The sequence below is a fragment of the Symphodus melops genome (genome assembly GCF_947650265.1).
Source record: "Symphodus melops genome assembly, chromosome: 1".
Classification (NCBI taxonomy): domain Eukaryota; kingdom Metazoa; phylum Chordata; class Actinopteri; order Labriformes; family Labridae; genus Symphodus; species Symphodus melops.
Window position 1 is genome coordinate 52,989,167 of NC_136691.1, and position 19,840 is coordinate 53,009,006.

General features: G+C 42.8%; 1 protein-coding gene across 3 annotated transcripts in view; it reads right to left on the reverse strand.

The window, feature by feature from the left end:
- nipbla (NIPBL cohesin loading factor a) overlaps positions 1–19,840 on the reverse strand; it is a 28,078-nt gene that overhangs the window by 6,551 nt on the left and 1,687 nt on the right. For 2 of the 3 annotated variants that reach the window (XM_079364696.1, XM_079364697.1), the window contains exons 2-35: positions 19,499–19,574; positions 18,011–18,160; positions 17,670–17,835; positions 16,951–17,051; positions 16,750–16,861; positions 16,295–16,458; positions 14,200–14,348; positions 13,354–13,444; positions 12,845–13,066; positions 12,430–12,663; positions 11,592–12,343; positions 10,205–10,418; positions 9,894–10,070; positions 8,299–8,472; positions 7,891–8,052; positions 7,676–7,779; positions 7,494–7,580; positions 7,119–7,350; positions 6,219–6,370; positions 6,064–6,144; positions 5,878–5,978; positions 5,610–5,736; positions 5,433–5,515; positions 4,634–4,766; positions 3,519–3,662; positions 3,211–3,297; positions 2,784–3,004; positions 2,544–2,646; positions 2,313–2,411; positions 1,504–1,650; positions 676–810; positions 456–554; positions 314–367; positions 115–223 (exon numbers count right to left, since the gene is read on the reverse strand). In XM_079364696.1, coding sequence (XP_079220822.1) covers positions 115–223; positions 314–367; positions 456–554; positions 676–810; positions 1,504–1,650; positions 2,313–2,411; positions 2,544–2,646; positions 2,784–3,004; positions 3,211–3,297; positions 3,519–3,662; positions 4,634–4,766; positions 5,433–5,515; positions 5,610–5,736; positions 5,878–5,978; positions 6,064–6,144; positions 6,219–6,370; positions 7,119–7,350; positions 7,494–7,580; positions 7,676–7,779; positions 7,891–8,052; positions 8,299–8,472; positions 9,894–10,070; positions 10,205–10,418; positions 11,592–12,343; positions 12,430–12,663; positions 12,845–13,066; positions 13,354–13,444; positions 14,200–14,348; positions 16,295–16,458; positions 16,750–16,861; positions 16,951–17,051; positions 17,670–17,835; positions 18,011–18,074 — 5,080 coding nt within the window. In that variant the 5' untranslated portion in view covers positions 18,075–18,160; positions 19,499–19,574. The remainder of the gene's footprint in view (positions 1–114; positions 224–313; positions 368–455; positions 555–675; positions 811–1,503; positions 1,651–2,312; positions 2,412–2,543; positions 2,647–2,783; positions 3,005–3,210; positions 3,298–3,518; positions 3,663–4,633; positions 4,767–5,432; positions 5,516–5,609; positions 5,737–5,877; positions 5,979–6,063; positions 6,145–6,218; positions 6,371–7,118; positions 7,351–7,493; positions 7,581–7,675; positions 7,780–7,890; positions 8,053–8,298; positions 8,473–9,893; positions 10,071–10,204; positions 10,419–11,591; positions 12,344–12,429; positions 12,664–12,844; positions 13,067–13,353; positions 13,445–14,199; positions 14,349–16,294; positions 16,459–16,749; positions 16,862–16,950; positions 17,052–17,669; positions 17,836–18,010; positions 18,161–19,498; positions 19,575–19,840) is intronic. The other variant, XM_079364698.1, reaches the window with a different exon arrangement.

The following is a 19,840-nucleotide window of genomic DNA, read 5'->3' on the forward strand; positions in this document are numbered from 1 at the left end:
GATCAGACGCACAACGAGAACTTCCATCGTGTTATGAACAGAGTCTGCTGATGTCATCCACAGCAGGACAAGAGCCTGCTGCATGACGACACGTCAGGTGACTAACTCGTGTACCTGAAAGAGACTCTTCGTATTTGAGGATGTGCTCCACCAGATTGTCGACCAGCTGGACGCAGGCCTTTTTGGCCGGTTTATACGATGCGTCCTCTTCAGACTTGAGGAGCTAGAGCAGACAGACATGTTTGTTTTATTAGAAAGGTTTTAAACATTTAATCTGCAGCAGATGAAGCCCCAACGCAAATGTAATACTCACATTTTGAAGAAGCTGCTCAAACCAGTCGTAGCCGGTGTCTCGACATGCTGCGACCTGAGGAACAAAATCAGACGGGATAATCACAGTAAGTCTAATGAGGTGTGTGTGTGTGTGGGGGGGGGGGGGTCGGAGGTAATCTTACCACATCAGTGATGTTGAGTATCTTTCTGGTCATCGTCTCTTTGTCGTGGTTTGGAGTTGGCGTAAACCACAACTTTTGGAATGTCTCGTTCACCAATTTCTGTGAAGAATTGATTCATTTTAAAGGAAACGTGTAACTTAACATCGATTCAGTGCAGAGCATGAAACAAATGTGCCGCACGGAGAGTTAACTCAGCAGTTAGAAATGAACACTGCTCTACCTTGATGCCTTCCTCATCGTTGACTCGGCGGATCATCCTCACACACATCTCAGTGATCTTACTGAAGGTCGGCTGCTCCAGACAGATGTCTCGGAGGATCTTGATGACCCTCTTTCTCACACTTATACCCGTGTCCTGTGAAACAAACAGAAAGCACAATCACAAAGGTTCTGCCATGTTGCCATGTCAAGTCCCAGCTCCTTGCTCTCATTTACAGAAGAACATGTGTGCTGCAGTACGCTTGTTCTGACGCTAGGTGGCAGCAGGACACTGTTTATGAAGAGTGAACTTCTCATGAACCCTCCTGAGCATTTCCATGACAACAGGCACAACAATTTCAATGCCTTCACTTCTGAGTGGCTGAGTACAAAGACTAAGTCCAAAGCATGTGTGTTCAACTGCACTGTAAAACCGACAGCTCATAAACTCTCTGTTGAAGCCACTCCTTATTTGACAAATTCATCCTAAGTCAGTGACCCGACATAAACGGCATCAATGTCCCCCAGCAGAAGAAGTGGCTCTGATCACTACATTTGCATAAGTGTTAAACACGTGCACACAACAGCTGCAGCATTTACACACTCGTTTTGAATGGGAAAAGTTTACCAAAAAATGTGTGGTATGGGGAGGGAGAGTCCAAAACCCTGAATAAATAATGTGAGTGAAAGGGAGAAGTGCAGATTTTCAACACGTTTAATTAAAAACAAAAAATGGAATAGAGCAGAACTTACAGCTTTTGCAAACAAGACTCTTCTCTTTTTCAGAGGCAATGAATGAGTGTATAAAATCATCATGAGAAATGGAAACCTGGCCGATCAGGACACCTACCAGTATCCTCTCTATTAACATGTCGTAGTACTGCTCAGTGAGTTGGGGTCTGCTGAGCACAAACTTGCCCAGCAGCTCTACAGCTGCCTCTCTCACACTCGTCGAGTTGTCCATCAAACGGCCATGGACGCCCCGCTGCATGTCAGACTGCAGAAGAGGAGAGTGCAGGGTGTCAGAACAGGCACAGGAAGGAGAAAAAAAACAAAGACAAAAAGATAACATGCACACATGAAAGCATTGCACAGGTCTGGATTAAGTACCAGTGTGACCGGCAAGAACAGAAGTTAAAGATGTACATAAAACGTGTCATGAAATGTATTAAATTTGATCTTTATGTTAAATGATACCAATCATACTTTTTAAACTGTGAAACACAGACATGTAAAATATGATTATTTCTCTCAGCTCCGGGCTGAGATTGAATCTTTCTTCACCGTCTTCTCCTTTCTACGCGCCTCAGTTATTCGGCTGTGATTTAACGAGGACTCACAGCAGATCCAGTATTTCAGCCTCACTGAATTTACTGCCTGTAAAATCTCAAACTGATTTTAAGATACTTTTAAAGCATTACATGGCTTAGCCCATGAATATATTTCAGAGCTTTTAACCCCGTACACCACGGCTCATGTTCGGTGCTCATCCAATCAGGTGACTGTTCCTTTGTCTCCCAGACTCTCTCCTCCCAACATTTCCTGTCTCTCTCCATCTGTCCTGACCAATGAAGGCAGAATGGCCACTCTAACAAAGTTGCTATGTTAAAACATGTTCATTATTATCCATTTCTATGAAAAGGTTTTAAATTCACATACCCTGGCCAGTATGCTGGGGTCCACAGCCACTACTTCAGACAGACATTTCATGGCTTTTGTCCTTACAGCAATGGCACTTTCCCCAAGGACTCGCAGGATCTAGTGAGAGAAAAATGGAACCCCTGATTACCCAAAGTCTACAAAACAACGACATGACCGCCGATCAGCTTCACAGTTCAGAGTGAATGATCAACAGATTATGTTAGAAAATGTATGAGAGTCTTATCTTACCTGTGTTAAATAAATATCAAAGCTCTGGGCGAACGGCCTCATGGAGGCCAAATAACGCACGATCAGACAGGAGTCATCATAGTCCACAGTGTCAGAGTTCATTCTGCAGAGAAAGGCAAAGAGGATTAAAGATGTTCAACCATTCCTTCAAACGACTCGAGCCTTTAACAGACAGGCAGCTGACAGGAAAACAGCAGGTAAGTTCATGTCGAGTATTCTGCATTAATCACACGAGCTTACTTCAGTGTGGCGAAATGAGCCGGCGTCGTCTTGATGATGTTGCGAAGGAACTTCTTGCGCTTCTCAGCACGCTGCATGATTTCTCCGGTGGTCTCCATCTCCTTGGCATGTTGTGGTCCGTCCGATGAGTAATCATCTTTCGAATTCTGGTTCCGCATGGACTTCTCCGCCTCTGTGGTGGCGTCCCGAAACCACTGCGCAACGTAGAACTTTCTAGCAAACTAGAGGACAAACATTGTGTTAGTGTGAGATTTAACTGAAAAAACATCATGTGAAATCAATGAAAACATGTTTTAATCAACACGCAGTAAGAGACACTACAAGGCTTTGTTTATTACACATTTAAGTGATTACATGTGAACATGGACCTTTTTTTTAGACACCTGAAACTCCAACAGTGTTTAAACTCAACTTAATGTCAACTCACCACCAGCGAAGCATCTGTCTCAGCGTTTTCTTCTAAGTAGTCCAGTAAAGCCTTCTGCAGCTGCTGGGTCTCATCGTTACCTGGAGTCTGTATGATCAGAGAGAGAGACAGTGAGAGTGAGAGTGAGAGAGACAGAGAGACAGAGAGCGAGAGAGAGAGCGAGAGAGAGAGAGAGAGAGTGAGAGAGAGAGGAAACAGAAGTGATTTATAAAAGCTGGATTGTAAAACACCTTCTGCCTGTTTTATTTAACTTATTGTTTTACATAAAAGAGAAAGGAAGGTTGTGAAACATGAAATTGTCCTCCTACCTCTTGTAGGATGCGATCTATCGATCTCTGATCCATCTTGCTGGTGACTCCATCTTTCCTCAGACGAGCTGCCACTGTGCCCAGGTAGTCTAGAGACGCGACTCTCAGAGCCATCTCAGTCTGCTTGTTACTGAACTGATGAACCTGATGGAGACAAAAAAAAAACCATGAGAACGCTGTGATCACATTACAACATATTTGTTATTGTGTTTCCTACATGGTCAACAGATTATTCAGCTTTCGATTCAAACATTCACATGTTAAAGCAGCAGATGATCAGAAAAGACACATGGTGAACAGGTGGCTCAGTTTAGATAAATACAGGAGGATGACTATATATAACAGTGGGAAGCACATGTTCACCACGTACGAGGAAAGGATGCACAGATTTATTTCACAGCTAGATTGCGGAGATATATGAATGTAGAGAAAGATCAAATGTTTGAATAAGTCTTGACTTCATGCTGTAGAAGCGTCCTAAGATACAGCAACAGCAACAGCCGTGCTTGAAAGGCAAAGTACACATACAATACTAAAATGTAAATAGATCAATAAAGTCGGGCTGTCAGCATGAACTCATTCAATGAGGTCTGAAATGAATGCATTCAATTATTTTTACGCTATTTTGTCCCTCAAGGCGCATCATCTTTGCATCTTATTCCATCATCAAACGTTTCACATTTTTAAAGATTCCTTTGAGCTGTTTTCTTTTAGTTAGAAGTTTGTTTTTCTGTGGTTAAGTTCAAGCTGTAACCTTCGATCTACCAGAACGTCCTTATTTCAAAATGAAAGCATGGTTTAATTAATTAACGTAGAGAGTCAAATACTTCCAACTTAAGAAAATATAAACACAGTATCCCTTTTTTAATGCAAAATACTGAAAAAAGTTTCAAACATGACATTAAAAATGTCATTAATTACATTTACTACTGACTTTCAGATGTTTCTCCTTTGGGAACAATCTGAGGTTCAGCTCCTCACCCAAAGACACTCCAAGCCACCACTGAGCCACTGCCGCCCCATAATCAATAAACAGAGGCTTCTCTATTCACAATGACAAGTTCCAGCACCATTCATTTTATCTGCAGCTTGGAGACAAAGTCGCTCATACTCACCAGTAGTCTACCGAGCAGACTGAGCAGCAGCTCTGCAGCCGGCCACTCAGGTTTGTTTACTGTGGAGAGCAGGTCCTGGACAAAGTTCTCAAACAGAGGCCGGTAATCTTCCTCACCCTGCTTACTGCCACACCTGAGGAAGGCAAAAGAAGAAGACGGAGTCAGAGGAGAGAACAGAAACGGCACAGACGGGGAAAAACTGTTTTTGTTAAGAATGATGGAAAGGGAAGTTCACATCAATTTTTAGGTTTTAAGGGTCATAGAGTAACCAGAATATTAAAAAAAGCATCCTTACTACAACCACCAAACTAAACACTTTAGACAAGACAGTCCCAACTTGTTCGGTACTGCAGTCAGTATCAGCACAGACATGACATTAACAGTAATGGTAAGGCTTCCCCATCACAGCAAAGATGATAGTCACACTTAGTTAAAGTGAAATTGAGCCCACAATTATTAAACACAGTTACTCATTGAGTTTAAAACCGTCTGAACACTTTATACAAAAAGAAAAACAAACGCAGTAGAACAGAGTGTATAAGATCTCTATTTTTCCCATCATCAAAGTGTGCTGCGTCTTTTACACTTGTGTGACCAACATAGCGGTCTAAAAAGCTGACAAACTGCACGTGAGCTTTACTGTTAATAATGTGACTAAAACAGCAAATCAATCCCAAACTTCCCCTCTGTAGGATTATCTTATCTTGAATTGATAAAGTGAAAGTAAAGCGTCCGGTATAAGTTCTGAACCGACAACAGCACAGGTCATGTGTTCAGTCAATAGACAAACGTGACTTACTTTTTGAGAAAGACTGAGAGGAAGTTCTGTGCTGTTCTCATCGCCGTCTCATACGAGTTTGTGATCAACACGTCTTGATCCACCTTCAAAAATAAAAACGGCAAGAAAAACGTGTTTGTTTTTGTAATTGTTCATTTGCTTTCCCGGGTCGTGTTTTTTTTCCAGATGCTCTCTCACCTTGTCGCACTCATCAAACATGTCCTTGTCATTGGGGAGATGGACCACACACTGGATCAGCTGCAGCACCAGAGCGGTCACCATCTGGATGTACATCGGCTCTCCGTCCTTGTCTGAGCTGTTTAGCCTGAGGGAACAAGCGGTCCACAGGATGCATGCTTAAGGAACAACCTTTCACCCTTTGGCTCAAGATTTTCTACACTGATAATCAAGGGATTACAACGATACGACACTACAAATCATTCTGAAGTCTTTTTCGACAAGTTACCTGAAGTTCCTGAGCGAGCGTTTGCTGGTGGGCAGTCTGGCCAAAGAAGTAAAGATCTCCTCCAGGATCAGCTGCCGATGCTTCTCGTACCGAGAGAACACCTGGAGACAGGAAATAAAAAGGCTCTTAGTCGTCACCTTTACTGTTGAGTAGAACAGTGAAATCAGCCGAGGAGAACAGACTTACTGCTGTGACTAGTTTGATGGCACACAGCTGCAGCTCGCTGACATTCTCCACAAAGAACGGCGTGATTCCCATCGAGGAGACCTGGAAAAAAACAGAAGAATTAGCATCTGCTTCAGACTTATTTAACATCTGCATGTCCGTCAGTTAGACTTTACCTGAAGGATGGTGGTATCTGTCAGCAGCTGGATCTCCAGCAGCTCAGAGATGTTGCTTACAATGTCGCACACTTTGTTGTACAACATGATAATCACGCGTTGCTTGTGTGTGGAGCATTTTGCACGCTTCGCCTTTGAGCTCAACAGGCCACCTAGATGAAAAGAGCAACCGTTTTAATCCCATTTCTCAAAGAGCTTTTCAAAATAAGAGTCATCTTTCATGCACATTTTATATTTCTGTTGAATAAAGTGCAACTTATTATTTTGAAGGTACACAGCTGTTAAAGAAGGGTTGTTAATTTCCTCTAGGTACACTTTTTAAGATTTTGGTCGAATTTGTCTTCAGGTCCAGACAAAAAAAATGATGACATGCTCTAAAAAAAGGAACAAATCTGTCATCTGTAGCCGTTTGTAAGCCCGTAAAAACTTCAACCTATGTGTGCCAGGAGGTACCCGTTTAATGAACCAATCACGCCTCCCTGTCTCCCTGCTCCCAGCTTCTGGACCAATGGCGCTCATGCATGTAATAGAGGGGCGTGGCTTATGCAGGAGCACAGATGGGAGGGGGTGGGTCAATACGGAGCACTGAGGGAATGCTACTTTCAAAATCATGCTAGTTTTTGGAAATGACCAACCCTGCCTTTAATTGCAGGGACTGTTGTGAGTCCTATAAGAGACAGCAGCTGTATATAAAACGTTTTTTATCTCCATCATAAGTGTAAACTAGAGCAGCTCACTGTCAGGCTTCATTTATGCAGCTGCAGCTCGTTGCCATTTGTGGTCAACAAATACTGTATTTCAAGAATGATCAAATCGACTGCATGCCTTTTTTTTTCTTAATATATTATAACACAATTCTGAAGAAACTTAAAAAAAAAGAAGCATTTTCTTCATCCTTACCACCATGTGGGTCCACTCTGTACACCGGGTCGTATTGTGGATAAAGTGTGTTCTGAAGATGGAACTTGGTGTATTGTAGCACTCGCTCTATGACGTCCTCTATGTACACAGCCTTGGGCATGTGCAATGAGGTCATGATGTTAAGAGCTGTCAGACAGGCGTCGGCTGACTTGGTGACTCTCTCCATTATCAGGTCCCTCCACAGTTTCTCCTCATCTTCAGCGTCGTGGTCCTAAAGTTACAGAGGACAATAAATAACTTGCTGAAGGCTGCAGACGTTTATATTTGATTGTTTTTGTTCATGGCTGCTCTTCTGCAGGATTTCACTCAAAAAAAAAAATCACAATAGCCCAGCATAGATGAAAAGGAGCTTACGTGATTGATCAGAGTGGTGAGCTTGGACCCATCCTGGATATTCTTTTCCAGTATGTTCAGCAGCTTCACCAGCTTGTCTGATGGGATCTGAAAAAAAAAAAAACAACAGGTCATAGTTGAGGCCGATATCTGGAGACAACAAGAGTCCAACTTCAGCTTTACATCGCTATATTATACCGTACCCTGCTGGAGATTCCCATGGCCTTAATCTTAGCGGACTCACTGCCCAGCTCGTTTAACTGGTGTTTACCGAGCAGCAGTTCCTGAGGTATCTCATCGTCGTCAGCTGTTGGAAAATTTAGGGGAAAAAAAAAAAAAAACAGGACTCAAAATTAGAAATAAACACAGCTAAGATGCTGCTTTGAGACTCTAACAAGCCAGCTACAGTGACATTTACCCATGGTAGTGAAATCCACATCCTCCAGATTCTCCAGTATGTTGTCAATGCTTGTTAAGAACCTCTTGAATGTGGACGAGTCCATCAGCTCCTCTTGGGTCAGCTTGGGTTCGTATGCTTTCCGCTTCTTCTGTTTCTCCTTCATCTTCATTTTTCTGGCAACTGGGGGAGAGAAATGTTATCCTTTTCGTTGAGTGTGTCACATACCAAACAAAGTCCCAGAACAACTCACTTTCCCTGTTTCCTCAGTTCTGATTGTCAAGTCAAATACTGAGTCTTGGGATATTCTACCATCAACGGATCTTTCTGGATATAAACTAAAAACATGACTTTAAAAGTTAACTTTAACTGTCAAAGACCAAGCGGGGCATTATTTGACATGCTGTGGAACATGACTGGAATAAAGACCTTCACTTATGCTGGGTGGGGGTGATTCTTCGTCTGAGGAGTCTCGATAGCGGCTCCCTGAGCCTCGTCGACTGTCCCGTTGCCCACTCTTCCGATGATCCCCTGAACTGCGGCGCTCCCTTTCTTCTTGGTCCCAGGTCCGGTCTTTGTCCCGCCGCTGTCGTTTCTTTGCAGCTGTGGATACGAGATGTCAAGAAATCAGACCCTAAACTCGACAATAAACCTGTGACAACAAAATATCAGACTACAAGGAATCTGAACAGTCGTCAACTAGGGATGTTAAGGATTGATCATTAATCGCCCTTCAGAGTTTAACTGATTAAAATCATATTAACAGTTTTACCAGCAGTCACATGTAATACCGTTTCATACCAAAGGGGGCGTCTGTCACCTTTGCAACTCATAAAACTACTGTTATTCTGACTAGAGGAAGAAGCCCTACAGAGAAAAGTGAGGGAAAAGTGAAGCAGTCAGCAGAGAGAGTTCCTGCAGCTGGACTTGCTGTGAGCACACGACTCAGCTCGATATGTTCTTATCTTAATAAAAAACAAACACTACACCGTCGATATATCATGGTGAATACAGTATTTATGTGCTCAAAACTCACTCCTGAACATGTCAAAGTCTTAATTTACCTACAAATCAGGAGAATGAAGTGTATGGTTTTGTTTGTTTAGGCATCGGGTTAATTTAGAGACCATGACGAGCTGTTTTTAAAGACTTTTCGGCTTCTTCACCCTGATTATCCTTCAAAAACATGACAGGATGGTTGTGCAGAGACCTGCATGTTACCAAGCAGCAGACTTCGATGGATCACAGGCCGAGAGTTTTATCATCAATTTGTGAGGCACATTTCTCAACTGAGTCACTCGCAGCATAAGGAGACGTTTATTCATTTCGATACATGTCAACATCAATTCCAGCCAGGAAAAGATGCTCCTTCTGTTGCACTGGGAGCTGTTTACACTCTTTAATGCTTAAAGACATACCGGTGGGCTGAACATACACACATGTGCTGAAGTCAAGGTGTGTGGCAACATCTGACTGAAAGTGTGTAAACGTGGTGGTCATGTGAATCCATAAAGCTGCATAGAAGGCCTTGTGGTGTGTGTGATGCGCTAGATCGGCTCCTGTAACTACGGCGCCGCAGCAGGGCTGGATCCAGGGGAGGCTGTGGGTGGCCTGGGTTCCACATGAAATTTTATTGGCCAACCCAGGTGTCACCCAAAATCTACTTGTTTTTTTGTTTTTTTTTAATTGTTTCCCTCAGGACAAATAGAAGTTTTTTTAATTGAATTGAAAACTACAATCTAACAGGAACATGTCACCGTCATGAGCTCAGTGCACAGAGCTGGAAACGGTCCACACTAACACTGGTTTGAAACATGTGGTCATTTCTTTCGGTGTGTTTTCAACAGGTCATACTGTTGCAAACGTGGTGTTTCATGTTTGAGCAGCCCTCGATATCGTAAAAAGTTACGAGGCATAATGAGTTGAACTGCTCATGAATTTGGATACAAAATATTTAGTGAGCATAATCTTTTTTATTTTTGTAATTGAAAAAAATCTGACAAGAATGAAAAAATTGAACTCACACTCTCCGTTAGCGTCGTGGTCGTCATCCGAGCTGACCTCTGCGTATTTGGGCTTCTCGTTTACAGTGCTTCGTTTCCTCTTGTTCATCTTTACCCGCTCACACAGAGGCATGGTCGACTCAATCTCTGCCAGTATCTCGGGGGGAAGCTCCTTCAGGACTGCCGGGTCCATACCACCTAGAAATTTGACAGCAACGTTTCCAGGTTTCTATGTGAAAGGCTTTTTGTTTTTTTTATTTCAGTGCATGGAAAAAAAACTGCAGAGTAACTTGAATCATTTGAGAGGAACTGCTTTTACTGCTTCTCCTTACTTTTGCTCGACTTTCCCGATGAGATTCTGTTCTTTCCAGACTTGCTGTGCCGGATGATCCTCTGGATCTGGTCAACGGAGAGCTTTTTGACGAGCACTACAGGCTTTGGCCTCTTCTCAAAGTCCTGCACCAAACCCAGCCTCTCCAGTTTGACCTTTGGCTGCCCCCACACTTGAGTTTCAGTTGACCCACTGCCGTCTTTGTCACGTTTGATCTGGGGGAAAAAGGGAAATATAAAAGAAGAGTCAGGGAAGCCTGCAGAGGTTTTCAAGAGTGCAGATCCAATGTAAAAGAAAAATAATCTTCTGAACAGAACATGAGCTTTGTTTACAGAAAAGAAAAATCAAGTTAGATAATAAAATGTAAACAATGGATCGAACTGATTGGCATGAGAGTTGTGATTTCAATCGTTAGTTTCCAGAACAGTCATGATAACAACGAAAAGAAATACTCCACCACCCAAAGTAATCTGTGTGTGTGTGTGTGTGTGTGTGTACCGGTAACTCTAGGTGAAACTATCATCCCATAGCGTAAACACTGCAGTGCTCAGGCTTCAACTCCACCAGCCACTAAGTGAACCTCCTCGTACGGACACGTCCTCAAGTTAAAACGGAGCACTTATAAGCACTCGACGTTAATGTCTGAGATGTGCAGAATAAACATTTCTACAAAACATTCTTGACTTGAGGTGAAACTGAGCAGAGTAAATATAGCATGGCAAAGAGTGTACTGTACAGCATGCTGCTGGTCCTGACTGGCTCAGAGAAAAGAATCACTCCAGATATTATGGAAAAGTTAGCAGCACAGTTTCCTCTTTGGAAATGAAGTGATTTAGACCTCATCTGTTGTCTGACTACGACATTCTTTAAGGAGTCATTAAGAAGCAGGCTGGAGCGTAGCGCCGTCTGTCATGCTTTGATGTTTTTGGAAACTAAATGCTTAAAAATCTTACATACACTGATAGAATTTCTCTTATTGTTTGAATTTGAGCAAAGACAAAACAAACGGGAGTTTTACTGTATTGGAGAAATGTGCTGTGTTCAGTCAGAGAGCTTTTGGTGAAATTTACCGACACCTATGAAAAAGCAGTGGAGCATTTCTTTGAGATACTTGCTTTTGTTTACACACAGGACCACACAATCCTCAAATTAAAAAACATTTTCCCTGCTTTTATCAGATGGTTAAGGAGTCGGTTAATGTGTTAACAGAATGTTAAGACCCGTCCCAAGAATAAACAAAAGGCTTACAAATGACAAAAACAAACCAACACAAAAAAAAGACAAAAACAAGAGTGAGCAGTGGTGATTGGATTTTGTGAGATTGCAGGCAGTGACAGCTGAATGATTGGTAGGTGGGTGGATATTTGGTTGGGGTCGGCCCAGATCACCTTAGGGATCTGGAAGTTCTTCAGTGCGCCACTATGGCCTCCCAGGAGATGAGCAGGGAAAGAATCTGGAAGTTTAGCACCAGAAGCAGATGAGGCGGGTTTGGATCCGTCTTGCCTACTGCCGCTCCGACCAGGCTCTCCAGTGGATGCGGACCGGAACCCAGACCTGTCCCGATCACTTCGACAGCGCGAGTCAGGGGACCGTCTGTCTCTAACAGCGGCCTCACTCCGATGCCTCCTATCTCTATCAGACTCTCTGTCCCTGTCTCGTCCGTGTTCCCCTCGGTTTGACGACTTTGGCGTGTCTCCTCGTCTGTCCGAGGACTTCTCATCGTGCCGGTTCTTCGATGACTCGCGACCCTCTCTCCTGCTGTCATGTTTATCAACCCTGTTCTTAATGACTTCCGGCCGCCCGTCTGGTTTTAACCGCAAAGCAGTGTCAGAACCTTCCACTGCGGCAGGCCCACTAGCTGGTTCTTCAGGCCAGCGTTGGGCCTCAAGGGCTGGAATAGGGGCAGCCAAGCAGGGGTCGAGCTGACCATCAGCTCGGCCCGCCTGCTGGAGGTCGATGCTCACCATGAGGGGAGGACGGCTGGCACCATTCCCAGCTGCAGTGGCCTCTTGCGGGGTCAGTTTGCCAGCATTGCCCCCTCCTGTTGATCCACTGCCCGGGGCTCCTGTAGGGCCACCTGGTCCTCCTGCACCTGGCTCCAGAGGAAAAGAGTCCTGCTTCCTCTTCTTCAGAGGCTTATCTGTGAACAGAGAGACAACTTCATCATGAATCTGTAACATCACATTATATAGTTCATATTTTAATACAACGTGATTTTCTACACACCTTTATCTTGAACCTCCTTTGAGCACTTCTCACTTGCCGTCTCACGTTCTATCCTTTCGATTTCAGCGAGGGCATCCAGCTCCGCCTCATCGTAAGGGGAGCTGGCACCACCTGCTTGGTGGGGGAGCTGTTGCAGCCGGACTCCAAGGTTTTGCTGGAGAACAGGCACCTGCTGAAAGCCCAGTTCTGCCTCCATGTTGTCAGAGTTCTGCTCCATGCCTGGCACAACGTCGCCTGAGTTATTAACAAAAAACACATTCAAAGAGCCGAACTGAAAAGGACTGATCATTTCCAACTGGACAATAACTGTTTAAGGTGGGAGCGCTCTATACCTGTAACAGTGTAGGGGAAATGTAAGGACAAAAACCTCAGCTTTGCATAAAGGAGTAAGGGTCAGGTTAATATCAAGAGTTACCTGGTGTATCAGACTCATTTGACTTGACCCTGGACAACTTGAGGGTGAGCTTTGTAGAGTCCTTGTTTGGAGAGCTTACAATGTCGTACATATCCTTCTCCTCTTTCACTGCGGGCCCTTTCTTCCACTGCTGGAGCTGCTGTTTCTGGTCAGGCCCCGCCTCCCTCGGTGAGGGCGCGTAGGGAGGTGGTGACTGCAGAATCAGCGGAGGACGAGAACCCACTGCGAGGAAGCCGAAAACAAATAGAGAAACACGTTATCCTTCGAGGCGTCGTAAGAGGACAAGATGTGATGACCACTGACAGTTTTGTCTCTGTGACAAGACGGCCACCAAAACCTGGAAGGAAATCACTAAAGCTTTTCATAAGCTTTTTTTGGCCGTCACATCCTCCAACTGTTCCGACACAGTAAAACTCAAATTGTGAATGTTTAATTCCACAAGCAGCTTTTGTGCGAAATAGAAAGGAAAAAAAGCACTGTAGTTCATCCATCATTCTTGGTATCCTTACGTTTGGGCGTTCCTTCACTCCCTGCTGGGGAGCAACCAGACTGTGGAGACCTCAGAGAGAACGAAGGATTCCTCATGGCGGAGTCGCCCTCCTGGACAACACAAAGAAAACACAGATGTAAGCCACACAGCAACTCCTCACTGGACATACAGCCCACCAGCTTCTGCAGGATAATCATAACTGAGCGAGTACCACCAACTCCTGTGTGTCTGTATCTATTCATTGCATGTACTCATCTAGTTTGCAGACTTTAATTAAGGGGGTTCAGCCCTGATGCTTTGCTTCTAAATCACAACCAAAGTACTCGCTGCTTCTGCTGCTACTACACATCTTCCACTTGTGACATCTTCCGTGTTTGGCGTTGTCTATTAAGGAGGGAAACATGAGATTCCACATCATAAATTGCTCCAATCAAAAACTGTGCCAAGTGAATGCCCAGAGAGACAATATCTCTCCATTAAAAAAGGACATGTTACTGAGACACACACAGCATAAGGCTCGACAGCTTATTCTTACTTGACATTTTTTTTCCCCCTTAGCTTTTTTTTCTTTTAAATCTTACAAATTAATTCTTCAGCGAGCCTTGCGGTCTAAAAGATATATACAGCTTTAGCTGCATGCTTATTCCGTATCTGCAAGATTCAGTTTGCTTCCTGAGGTATGACACTGGTGACTTTCATGGACAGTGACACCACCTGCATGCCCTTTACACGCTGCTCTGAGATTTCTTTTTGCCTCACACTACACATCTTCCTAAACAAAACCGTCACCTGTTGTAGGTATAACCATGAGTTTGGTGTTTAGGCATGTTTTCCTTCATTGGTAAATGAACGCGTCTAAACCCACCTCATTACTCAGTCGTTGTACAATGTTCAGGTAGTCGTCAGTGCCGTGTCTTTCTGAGTGGTGGTTGGCAGCGTTTGCTATCTGCCCTGGTACTTTGCTCTCATGGATATTTCGAATGCCTCCTGGAACCATGGGACTTGCTACAGACACTGAAAGACAGAAAACAGAGGAGTTCACACACAAAGTCTTCACTTGGGCAGGCCGCTGAGGTTCACAGACAGCTGCCAAGCCGTTTTCGTCAATCAAATTTTGCATTTTTTCCCCACTTTCATTTTTCTCATCGGCTGAAAAAAAGCAGTCGTGTCCCACTGATTGATATGTGGACAATCGTGTTACATCCACTACACTCTGCGTATGAACTGCACACGTACTCTCCAGAGAAACAGAGCAGCCGTAACTGCATGGATTCTACAGTTTCATTTAGACCAGTGGTTCTCACCAGGACCCACCACCAACTCCTCTGTGAAGGAGTTTGGACCTCAGGCTGTACAAAACATGTTACAGAAGAAAAAGAAAAAAAAAAGAGGAAGAAGAGAGGCCCGCGCACCTGCTTAAACGCCACAAAATCAGAAGCTGAAGAAAACAAACATGTTCAAAAAGTGCTTCACATATTCACACCCGCCAGTCCAGAAACTGATTTAGACTATTCATTGCCTGTTTTTTGCAGTGAACTGGGAGTGTTAGTTAAAACCAGCAGCAAAGAAGCCACTGTAAATGCAAACAAGGCCTCAATATGTCAAACGATAAAATATCAAAGTAGGAACTGTACTGTCACTGTTGATGTTAAATTGATTGATTTTATTTAAGTCTGAAAACATAGATTTGATAACAGCCTGCTCATTGCATTCACAGAGGACATTCATCTCTCAGCTCATTGTGTTTGAGTAAATATTGATTTTGTCTTTAAGTCCCTGCACTTCACACACAGCTGATTATTCTAGTCTCACTTGGTACTTATAGCTTGATTGATCATCTTTATTCTGTTTTTACAGTCTTTATTATTTCTACATTTCCTACTGCTGTATTGTGTTAAAGAGCAACACTAACAACCGAGTTTCCCCCAGGATTAATAAAGTCTTTATGATTCTGATTTAGGTTCTTAAAATGACAGCAGAGGGAAGCATAACAAATTCAAAACAAACATTTTTAATTAAAAACCTTGCACATTTGATTCTAGTATATTTCACCCACTGTTACATTCACTTCTGTTTTGAAACGCTCAAATATGGTCAGCTTTGTATTTCAGTTCAAAATGAGGCCTTCCACCTTCTTATTTTCATTTACTTTAAATTTAAAAAACACATTTGACAAAGAAATCCAAAGAGAGAAAATACTGTTGGCAATTAGGGCCATTGCCATTCTGCTAAATTAAAGCGCTAAAGAGATAAAAGAAAAAAAAAATATACACACACACTTGTATTTTTCTAAATCTTTTTTGGAAGTTATGAATCGATTTCAAACCTTGCAATCTTGACTTTTACAGAAATCAGTTTTTTTTCACCATCTCTATTGGCAATGTCAAATCCCAACCACTAAGGGAAATGCTGGCTAACAACGACAACAACGGAACAAGAAAAAACCAAATCATGTCCACTAAACCAACGTGCCCAAATCAAATTCAACCAAGAGTGAAACAGCAGTCTGCACATGAGAGCAGTTCAAGCTTCTGCCTTGATTTCTTCAGCTCCCATAACAGAACTGAATATCAGAGTCATGCTTTCATGCAAAACTTTTCAATGAATCCTTGTTCATGAAATACTCTTCACTTATATTTTAGGATGCACGTTTCCCCTCAGAAAAGGAGAATCTTAAAATGTCATGAAAGACCAAAAGCCCAAAGTTCTTCAAGGCCTCAAACTGTTTATCATCAGCTGCAGGCCCTTTAACATGAGAACAGCTCAGACAGATAAAGTTAAGAACAGCAGGACAATCCTTCAAAAACAGATCCAAGAGCGGTTCAGCTGACCGGCTTCAGTGAATCAAACTGCCCATCAACAAGAGACGGGTGAACAAACAAGCAAACATGGATCCATACTGACAAAGATCTCAGCGTGTACACACACAAACACACACACACACACACACACTGTCTCACCTTGCTGTATCTGTTGGTGTTGGTTATAACTGGGTGGTTGTTGGTGGGGGTACGGCTGTATATAACCAGGGGCGGGGCTCTGTGGAGTGTAGGGACTGGGTACTGGGCTGTTCTGTTGACCAATATATCGGCTACTTGAACCGGTCTGGGGCGACACAAACCGGCTGGACGTGGTAGAGGAGAGAAAAGAAAGTAAGCCAGCAAGCAGAAGAAAGTTACTTTTAAAACCAAAGAACGGTCACCCACCACTTCATGAATAAATATCTTTATTTGTAAAAAATAGAAACTACAAATCCTCTCAGAAAACCCTCCGTAAAACTACAAACTGAATTTAGATGTTGTGATGGAACAGAGCTGAACTATCAACAACATAAGAGAATATGTGAACAGTGGATTTGTTGTTTTGTTTATTATCATGATACATTCGATGCAGCTCAATTTGCACGGGGACTCACCTCTGTGGGTTTGGAGAAATTGCAGCCGGCTGGAAGTTTGCAGGCTGGGTAGGGCTATGCATGGAATTTTGGGTGATTTTGTACGGCGGTACCATTGGCTGCTGCATAACATCTGTTCATAAATAAAGGGAAAATACAGAATGTTTGTTCGTCTTCGTAGGTACAGTGACTGTCATCATCAACAGGTGAAAGTCTTCCTACTTTTCTCCCTGAAGATGCCAGGGTTCCTGGCCAGCATGGTCTGCAGCAGCAGTGGTGCATCTCCTTCTGGCTCATCGCTGCCCAGGTTGTCCTTCAGCTCTCTGAGGACACAAACAGTCAACAGTCTCAGTCACACAGTAATGTAGTGAGTCACATGAATAATAGTGACATGTAGACACAGACTAAATTGAATAACATTTGCACGGTTTGATTGTTTTTTTTGTTTTTTTATCAACATGGGATGAACATTTTAGAGCTGTATAAGCCAGTTAGCTGGAATTTGAATAATGACAATTAATGGATAAACTTTTATCAATGTGAAATCTGTCAGAAGTGGACTTGCATTTACAAACAACATATAAACATAATAGCATTACTGAAACATTTGAGCCTGATAGCAGTAAACTGAAATGTTTACCTTTTAAGTCATCTCGTAAAAAAGGTTGTAAACCCGATACTGTAGATGGTACAGAGTTTGGCTTTTTGGTAAGTTGTATTGTCATCTTGCAAATACGCAAACAGGATAAGCAGAATACTAATATTCCACCATGAGTGTTTATACTTCCACCTCTTACAACATTTTCTTTTCTTGTATTTAAATGACTTAAAAACTGAGAATTTGTCTTCATCTGTAAAACCTTCAATACCAAGCTCTGACACCATCAATGTTCCCTGAGGCTTTCAGGTACAACCTGTCTGACGAATGAGGATAAACTCACATGTGCTCTGTGGACACCTGGTTTAGGCCATGGGCTAGCTGAGAGGCCAGATTCTCATCCCGACAACCAAGTAGGCAGGTAACTTCCTCTGCGATCCTTCCATTGTATAGGAGGCTCTTAGTGGTGGTGGCAGGGAGAGGGGAGGGGAGGGGCAGCTGGTTCAACACTGACAGAAGAAAGAGAGGATGGGTAGTGTCATAATACAGAAGATAAAAGTGTGAGAACCACAGACAGTGACAGAGAAAAAGAGAGGCAAAACAAGTGAGAGAAAATGAAATCACAACAGCTAAAAACATCTGTTCTGGTAGAACGCTTCAGCTCGGAATTCGAGCGTCACTCACAGTCAGTAAGGCTAGCTATCCCAGCAAGAGTGGTAATGGGAACATGAGGCATATCCCCATTCATGCTGAAGGTGAGGGTGGGGGAGTGTGTCGATACACAGGTAGATCAGGGGGTCGATGGGCGACACCCGTCCTCACATCTCCTGACACCTGTGGCAGGAAGAGCAAGACAGGGAAGGGTTTGTGGAGAAGAAGAAACAGAAATGAACCAAAGAGAGAACATAAAAACAGCTGCAGCTACTAAAGCATGTGGAATCAATGGTTCAGATATGGTAGACACAGTTCTGTTTACTGTTATGTCTTCCCTAATGCTGACATCATATGAGGAAGAAATGGCGCCTGCTGCATCATCTGTCAGCAACAAATAACTGTGTCTCAGTCGATCTTGTCAATCATCAAAAACAGCGTGACCTTTACCACATTTAACCAGGGTGACTCTTTTCATTCATGCTTTCAGCAGACTAATAATACAGTCATAAATGATAGTGTTGCTTTACGGTAAAGGCGATACTTTGACAGTAATGCTTCAGAGCTTGTGAGTTTCGCTCCACCTCTGACTTGAAAATTGACGCACTGATTGATGCTTACTTTGAGCCATTAAAATATCATGTAGGATTACTTTGATTTCCCTACCGCCATATGTGCAATAAACAATTGGGAAACCAATGCACGAGCTATATCTCGTCAAAAACAAAAAAAACGTTATCTAAACAAAAGCTTTTTGGCAAGTTTGGCTTATTAAAAGGAGATAATCGGGCTTTGATGGGAGCAGGCATATTTAGCAAAAGGAATGTCGCTATTAGTGTCTATATTGTTTCTCATGTATCAATGCAGACATTATTCGAATTATGTAACGGTCCAGCAGTAACATATTCCCATGAATGAACCTTGACCTTGTCAGTTGTCCTGGTAAACCAGCAGATACTACACCGTGTGTGTGGGTATATGCCAACATCCCTCTCCAATTCACGTCTGGTTGGATTTTACTGAGTTCACACACTTATCATAACTAGTACATTCAAACTGAAAAGCAGTGCACTCATGTAAATCTAAAAAGCAACTGCAAAAGAAGTCCATTCACTTTCATCCCGAAAAAAGCAGAGGGCTCTTGCAGTTTATGAATAAAGTTTTTAACACATTAGCGCCCTATGTAGCGCCTCATTTGTCTTAAATCCCTTTGCTTGTTAGGTGTCCTTGACCTCACAAGCAAGACCGTGCAGGAGGTCAGTGAAAAGCCTGCAGCAATTTTCAAATTATCTCAAAGCAGCTCACAAGTCCTGGATGAAACTAACAGCTCTAACAAGTCCTGTGCATTACATTTCTCTCCATGATGCAAAAAGATAATGTATTCAAATATTGACATCCTAATTAAGACACACAGGTAAACTATAGCAGCCTCAAACCACCGTTCAGCATGCTTTTCAAATTGCTGATATTTAGGGTTCACAATATTTGTTTAAGCTGGTGAAGTAATGAAATAAGTCAAACCTTTTTGAAGAACTCTGTGCAGTCTCGGGTGGACTCACTGACATTTCAGATAAAAAAAAGTCCTACTCCTTATAATCTGTTGAAAGAGAACAGAGCTCTGCATCAGTCTTTGGATACACAGCTACATTTCATTCTTCCATGGTAAATTACATGAAAAAAAATGTGCAAGGAAGAGAACTAAAAACAGACATGCTTTAAAGCAAAATAAAGCCGATTGAAAACGATTGATTAATATAGCATCTTCAAACTGAGAGGACAAAAACAGTATGCACCATGCAGCACTGTCGACCTGCTGTGGTATGTTTTTTGTATTACTTTTAAGGAAATGCAACACTTGTTTAG